The 8,170-nt window shown below is 45.1% G+C and overlaps 1 protein-coding gene across 1 annotated transcript; it reads right to left on the minus strand.

Annotated features, from left to right (window-relative positions):
• Nucleotides 1-453: 453 nt before the first annotated feature.
• On the minus strand, nt 454-885 carry LOC118664013 (baculoviral IAP repeat-containing protein 5-like). Its single transcript, XM_036323919.1, has one exon. It carries the CDS (start codon nt 883-885, stop codon nt 454-456), a length of 432 nt encoding a protein of 143 aa, XP_036179812.1.
• Between the last annotated feature and the right edge of the window lie 7,285 nt (nt 886-8,170).

An 8,170-nucleotide genomic window follows, 5' to 3' on the forward strand; every position in this document is an offset into this window, starting at 1 on the left:
ATGAAAGACAACTGCTGGGATTGAGGGAGGCGCAGGGTGCAGAAGCCAGAGTAAGATAGCGTGGGCCAAGGCAGGAATCAGGCCCAAGGGGGGGTGTTGTGCCCGAGAGGAGCAGCTACCCATGCACTCTGGACGGACTCTGCACACAGCCTGCCCCCAGAGACGGCTTCAGGTACTTGTTCCAGCAAAACCCTCAGCTGGAGCCTCCTCCCGTCTTTCCCCTCCAGTGGAAGTTGGCAAGGAAAAAGGACCAGCAACACCAGGTGCAAAGACACAAGTAGCCCTGGCACCACGTTTTTAGAGAGAGCAAACATCGAGCTTAAGTGTTCTTATTTCAAATTCAAAATGTCCTTTCCAAAGTCGCTGTTCCGGCCCCAGACAGCAGCCGGGAACACTGGGGACAGCCTTGGCCATGACGCCCTCCGCGCCCGGGCCAGGGAATGTGCGGAGCTGTCACTCCGGGTCGGCCAGCTGCCGCTCAATGGCGCTGCGGACCTTCTTAGCAGCTTCCTTCAGTCCTTCCTGCTGTCGGTGGACTTCCTTCATGATTCTGTTCTTGGCTCTGTCTTTGTCCAGTTCCAAAAATTCGCCGACGGACAGCTCTTCCACCCGCTTCGTGAGAGACAGGAAAGCACAACCGGGCGAGTGCTTCCGATGCTCCTCGGTGGGGTCGTCGCCGGGCTCCCAGCCTTCCAGCTCCTTGAAGCAGAAGAAACACTCGACCAAGTCGGGCTCGTTCTCCGTGGGGCAGTAGACGAAGCCGGCCGCGGCCATCCGCTCGGGGGTGCAGGCGCAGCCCTCCCGGAAGGGCCAGTGCTTGAAGGTGGAGAGCCGGTGGTCTTGAAGGTAGTGCTGCCAGGGCTTGGGCAACGACCGGGCAGCCATCGCACCGAGCGGTGCCTCGATTCAAACCCCAACCTCGGTGGTGGTCGGCCGCTGCCCAGAATCTGTTTGATCACAAGCAGCCCAGGTGACTCCTATACTCCTTCACGTTTGAGAAGTGCTGGCCGACAGGATCTCAGATGGAAAGGATTCCTCCTGCCAGCCCACAGGTAGCTCGTTCTCTTTCATTCAGCGGGGGAATGAACGCTAAGCTAGCTGTGTCATCCTGTGTCATCTTTGCAGTGTTATTATTCCTAAAGGACATTTATATATAGTCCTATATGGTCGCTGTACCTCCCCAGCAGTACGTTGGCTCAGTCCCATTTACAGCTGAGCTAAGGAGGCTCAGAGGTGCGGGAGTAGCCTGTAGAAGAGAGAGGTGAGCTCAGGTTTCTACGTCCATCGTGATTGGATTTCAAATTAGTGTAAGTGATACAAATAATAGCTAACATGCAATGCATGCCACGTACCAGGCCGTTATGTTAAATAGGAAATATATTATTTCAGATAATCCCTCTTATAATTCTAAGGTGAGGCTACTATGATTGTCACCATTTCACAAATGAGAAAACTACAGCATAGAAAGGTCATTACACTTGCTGAAGGCCCTGCAGCTGCTAAATAAATGATAGATCTCGGATTATAACTCCAGCCAGTATGATTTCAAGCCCGAGAGCTTACACGCGGGAGATTTAGCTCCCTCCAAGGGCTGTATAAATTCCGGGTATATATGCCAGTTTGAAACACTTAACTATGATTATAACCTACTTTGGAGTAAATCATTATTTTGAGCTTAAAATGAATAATTGTACCAGGACATTCTTCCCCAATGTTTAGTACCTTTTCTTAGTACCCGTATCAGTTTCCTAGGACAGCCGTAACGAAGTCCCACAAACTGAATGGCTTAACACGATAGAAATTTACCAGTTCAGGAGCCAAGATGTGTGAAATCCAGGCACCAGCAGGGCCAAGCTCCCTCTGAGATTTTGGGGACAGAATCCTTCCTGCTTCTTCCTAGTTTCTGATGGCTTGCTAGCCATCCTTGGCGTTCCTTGATTTGTAGCTGCATAACTCTAAGCTCTGCCCTTGTTTGCACATGGCCTTCTCCCCTCATGTTGGATTAAGGGCCCACTCTACTCTAGTGTGACCCCCAACAATTTAATTACATCTGTCATAACCCTATATCTGAATAAAGTCACATTCTGTGGCACTGGGAATTAGGACTTCAAGATTTTTATTTGTGGGAGGAGTGGGGGGGGGGGGCGGCCACAATTCAACCTATAACAGCATCTGATGAGGTAGAAACGTGGCCAGGTGTGTGGGTTCCAGAATCAGAATGCCAGGGTTCAAATCCTGACTCTGCCACATAAGCTGGGTGACTCAGAGCAAATTGCTTAGGCCAGTGATCGGCAAACTCATTAGTCAACAGAGCAAAATATCAACAGTACGACGATTGAAATTTCTTTTGAGAGCCAAATTTTTTAAACTTAAACTATATAGGTAGGTACATTGTTATTAAGTTAATTAGGGTACTCCTAAGGCTTAGGAAGAGCCACACTCAAGGGGCCAAAGAGCCGCATGTGGCTCGCGAGCCGCAGTTTGCCAAGCACAGGCTTAGACTATCTGACCTTCACTTTTCTCCTATGTCAATTAGGAGAAGCTCCGAGGGTTGTCATGAATTAATACACCTAAAGCACCTATCCAGAACAATGTTGTAGTAGAAACAGCTGGTGCCCCTCTGAGATCCCTTTACCACAGTGGTTCTCAACCTTGGCTGCACATTAGAATCACCTGGGAATCTTTTTAAAATCCTGATTTCTGGGCTCATCCTCCGGAAATTCTGTTTCTTTGTTATGGGGTGGGGCCACAACACAGTAACAAAGAAACAGAATTTCTGGAGGATGAGGCCCAGAAATAAAGATTTAAGAAGATTCCCAGGTGATTCTAATGTGCAGCCAAGGTTGAGAACCACTGCTCTAAAGCAATCAAACCACGAGCCACAGATTTTCCTCCTGCGAATAGCAATTTTAATAGCAGGTGTTTTAGGCCAGCGGTCGCCAACCGGTGGTCCGTGAGGTCCGACAGGTTGGCGACCTCTGGTTTAAGGAAACCTTGGGAGTATCGGTTGCCAACCGGTGGTCCGAGGACCACTGGTAGTCCATGAGGTACGAAAGGTTGGTGACCACTGTTGTAGGCCCTTCCTAGTAAGGAGAGTTGATAACTCCTAGAATATTTCCTTTACTTTTTTCTCAAGCCTGGGCTTAAAGTCTCCTCAAATCCTTTTACTTCTACCTGCCATCTGATGCTTTGTTGAGCTTCTGCCCCACCATCCATACCTCTACCCCATTCCTCAAGCCCCAGACAAATTCACACATATTATCCACACACTTCCTTCTGTTCACAAGATTTCGGTTTCTCTAGCATTCCATTCATGTCACCCAAGTTCCAATAAATCATAAAATGTGCATTTTCAGACCTACATTTAAGTCAAGGCATATGAGAATCTTGCTTGTCATAGACATTGGGAGGGTGTAATGGCTGTGTCATTTCTCATAGTTTATTTATAATGATGCCTTGGAAAGACCTTATTAATTGAGCTCCTAAACAATGCCTCTTTATTTCTCCTTCCTCATAGCCCAACCACTCATTAGATTACTCTAAATGACCATTTGGTAGCAACCTGTGGCAGATATCGGAATTACTTAACAAATCACAGGGGTTCTATGAAATTGCATAGGGAAAGGCTTTGCAAGTGAAACATCCACTAATGAACTCATCACTCACAGCAGTTCCCAATCAGGCAGCCTTCCCTGGTCAGCCCTCGCCTCTCCTCCATCCCCTTGTGTCACCCAGTGTCTTGGTGGGCGTGTGTCAGGCTCTTGATGATTTATGAAGGGTAGACGTCTGAAAAATTCAATGTAAGTCAGCTGCAAAGTAAACCTAGAAATTCTGCAAAGGGTGTAGGATTTCATGAAGTCAATGGAATGGATGTTAGAAGGCTGTCTGAATTGTGTGCATGCTGTTTGGCAAAACAGGATTGCAGAGTACCCTTAGTAGGTGAAGGATTAGAATATAAGATACTTAAGAGAGTCCTACGGGAAAAGTGAGGAAGACTACATATTTTTTTCAAAAATGACTCTCTTATTTGCTCTTGCTGTGAAAGTTAAATATGAAATTAAGAATGCCCCATTGTGCAATCACATAATTGTGTGGAAAATGATGCCCAAGGAATCAATACCTGATTTATTTTTTGCTCTGGAATAATAATGACCTAAAGTTGGTTAAATATAAGCCCAAAGAAATCAATTTCTATAAATTTTCATTTTAGTTTTTAATGGAGGCCCCCAATAAACCTGTTTGTCACTGTTTACTGTGACATTTGCTTTTAAGTAGATTTATTCCCTAGAGGTCAAGGTCAATTACCCTTGGTGACCAGAGAACCTGCCCACAGGAAGCTTATGGTTTTATTGGGGAGGTTTTCCTAACACAATGGGGACAGGACAGTGAGGAGGGAGAGGATCCCTTTGCCAGGTTGCAACTATGGTTCAGCTGGGGCAGGAGGGGATGGGAAAGGAACATGGAAATGTCTTCCACATGCAGTCAAGATCGGCAGAATCCTTAGTCTGGTCCTGCCTCACTTTCTTTGGCTTCCAAGATGACTCCCCTTTGACACAAACCTTCCTGCCTGCTGCTGGCAGGAACTTGTTGACAAAGCTCTTTTGTCTTGCTTCCTGAGGGAGCTCATGAAAAAGCATGTTGGGAATTCAGCAAACCGCGGGGGCTCTAACTGCTCCTGAATGAGACGGAATTAGAAAAATTGAAAACTTAATTTTCCATTAGTGTACATTCAGGCAGGAGTGGGAGGGATCAAGGGGTGGCAGCTTGTTTGGTTAACACGCTTTTAAGAAGACATGCTTGCAAGCTATTAGTTAGCTTCCTCCTTCCCTCCCCTTCCCACCGCTCTAAGTGCTCCTAGCTCTTTAAAATGGACTCAGATGCAGGTGGCAGCAGCCACAGCCACTGGCAGTGGGATGCAGCCTGTCATCTCTGAGACTGGCTTGTGGGTGTCACCCTTGCTGTGGACCCTCTGAGGCCACAGGTGAGTTTGCCACCTCTAAACATGCGTGCCCTTCTAATGGCTTTAAAAAACACATTCAGATAAACATTTTTGTTCTCTCTCCAACATATTTGACATAGTATGAGACTCACTATTAGGCAAACATATTTAGTATAGGTTCAAAATCTGGGGTTTGTGGTGAGAGAGTGGGGTTGAGGTGAAGAGGGTGAATGTTACAAGGGATGGATATGGAGTTGGGTATAGGTGGTGGCAGAGGCTGCCACCGATCAGGGACACGAATGGTTTTATGTGTCCTCTGGTGTCCTTCCTTCCTGGTTTTACTCAGCTCTCACCCTTCTCTCTGTCTTTCTCCCTTTTCCCTTTCCCTCATCAGACTACTTTACCAGGCTCAGAGTGCTATGGCAACCACAGCCTGTTCCCTCGGTGAGCCCTGTCTTCTCCCAACACTTTGGTCCGGCAATGAGTTAACTGTGGAGGTGCACATATCCAAAGTGCTGCCTCCACGAACATGTGAGCACGTAATGTAGTGTGTTTCCAAGCACTCAAACAGAAAATCATTAATTCAATCAGCAGAGCAATAACTTCATCAGGAACTTCTTTCTGTCATAAGTAGGCTGGAGTAAGTGTGCGGCAGTGATTAAACATGGCATTTCAGACGCCACAGCAAGGCTGCTGTCTTCTTGGCAGGTGCTTGTCATCTTTTCATGTTCCTTCCAACTCCACTCCGATCCAGCAAAGCTGGCTGCGAATGTTGGGAGCAAGTGTTTCATTTTTATAACAGACATGGCCACTGGCTCCGCAGATCTGTCACTAGGGTTTTCCTGACTTCTTCGTCGACCTTGGCTCACATCCCAGCCCCAAGCTCCTGGTGACATCTGCTCCCTACAGATTGCCCTGAACAAGTACCAAGTGCCTTTACCTAAGGCTCTCTCTCTCAGGGAGTGCAATCCTAGGTTAATGTCTGCAACCCTTTCTCAAAGGCACCAGTGTCTTCAGCCATCACTGGTGAAATCCTTCCCAAGGTTAAACTCCTCTCCAGAGAAGTGATCACCACACACTGTTTCTTCATTAGTCTTATCACGCCAACGAGCCACTCTTGTTAATCCTCTTTCTCTGCCAACCGAGCTGTGGGCTTCCAGCCAGTTTCCAAGAAGTGTTGGGTTTAATTGGAGACAGGATGAGAATGAGAAAAATTAGCGGCTTAAATGCTAACACAAGTTTCCAGACTAACAAAAGGAGAATGGGAAGACGTTTTGAAAAACAACTTCTGTTAGACAAATACCATGAATCCTGAGAGCTCAGAAGCAATTGACTTACAGAAATGAAACTGAAAACTAGGGTTTCAGGGTTTGGAGGGGGTCTTCTAAGTCTTGTAATGCTTTTATTTTATGAATGGGGAAGCTCGGACTTAAAGAGGCTAAAGGGCCTGCCCATGTAACTCCCTAGGGAATGGTAGAGAAAGGTCTCTAGCCCAAAGCCTGACACCCTTCCTGTTGCCTGCTCTATGCAATACACCACGAAGCCTGTCTCTTCTTTCCTTTTGTGAAAGCAATTGAAAAGGTTTTTGGTGAAGATGTCAAAGCTCATCTACTTAATGATTTTTAAGGATACCAGTACGCTTCTTCCTGGGTTTGAGGGGCATATCAGTCAGAGCTGTTTGGATTACAAGGGAAAGAGATACAACTTGTCCAGAAAGAGAAGTTATTAGCCCATGGAATCTAAGGGAGGTTGACTTAGCAAATCATAGAAATCTTGGATACAGGAGAGATTAGAACAGCTGTGGGCAAACTACGGCCCGCGGGCCGGATCCAGCCTGTTTGAAATGAATAAAACTAAAAAAAAAAAAAAAAGACCGTACCCTTTTATGTAATGATGTTTACTTTGAATTTATATTAGTTCACACAAACACTCCATCCATGCTTTTGTTCCAGACCTCCGGTCCAGTTTAAGAATCCACTGTGGCCCTTGAGTCAAAAAGTTTGCCCACCCCTGGATTGGAACAAGGACTGGAGTATCACTAGATCTTTATTTTTCACTGTGTCACCTGTATTCTTTTCTCACTGAAGATTGCTTTGTTTTCTTTCTTTTCACAGTGATGGAAACTATTGCTAGCAACAGCTCTAACTTTTTTGTCTTATAACTCCTATCATTGGAGAGGATTTAATCACACATCTGTGGCTTTCGTACTTGGAAAGTATCTGATTGACTGGAGGTGATGGCTTCCCTGAGCGAATCAATTATAGTCAAATGGATGGGATATTATCACGGGCTCAGTTTGAGTCTGGGGCCCGACCCAGGATGAGTTACTAGTGGTTATGGGATTGGGATCTATAAGCATGTGGTTCCTCCTATATGATTATCATGGTTAGAGTTTGTATGTGAGGATGACATTTCCATCAGAAAATAGGTGCTGGGTCAAGAAAATGACAGCAATCCCACTAAAAGGGTTAACTTGTCTCTTCTCATTTAATGAATTCTATTTCATCTTAATGTTCACCTCTATGTAGATTCTGAGATGGAGCTTAATTTAAGGGGCAAATTTCTAGTTTTTGAGTATTTAAACCATCCTTCTAATTATAAGGCAATAGAAGTTGAGAAACATAATAGAAAAAAATGCTAGCTTAATGCATCTCATTGGCTTGGTCAAATTTGAAAGGAAAAAAATTTGAAAGGGAGAAGCATAAATTTATACTCTGCTATAGTTTAATTAATTCAATACTTGGATTTAAGAATGATAGTATATTTTTTACTGATGAGTTTGTTCATCATTTGTGGCCATGTACCCCAGTTCTGGTTATAAGCCCTTCTGTTGATCTAACCTAGAGTAGCCTAAAGTCTCAAAGTGACATTCAAATCTTTACCTCATTGGTGGGATGTTGGAACGCATTTTTTTTCTATTTATAGTGACTCCTGGGTATAGCATTATCATAAAGTGAACATGAGTTATTGTTACAATGAGACTATAAACCTTCTATTCCTTCTCCATCTTTGCATTTGTAGATTTCCTGATACAAGGGGGTGTTCTGGCTCCAGTAATTATTTTATTTTATTTTTTTAAAATATATTTTTATTGATTTTTTTACAGAGAGGAAGGGAGAGGGATAGAGAGTTAGAAACATCGATGAGAGAGAAAGATCAACCAGCTGCCTCCTGCACACCTCCTACTGGGGATGTGCCTGCAACCAAGGTATATGCCCTTGACCGGAATCA

This window comes from Myotis myotis, unplaced genomic scaffold (assembly GCF_014108235.1).
Source record: "Myotis myotis isolate mMyoMyo1 unplaced genomic scaffold, mMyoMyo1.p scaffold_m19_p_10, whole genome shotgun sequence".
NCBI lineage: Eukaryota > Metazoa > Chordata > Mammalia > Chiroptera > Vespertilionidae > Myotis > Myotis myotis.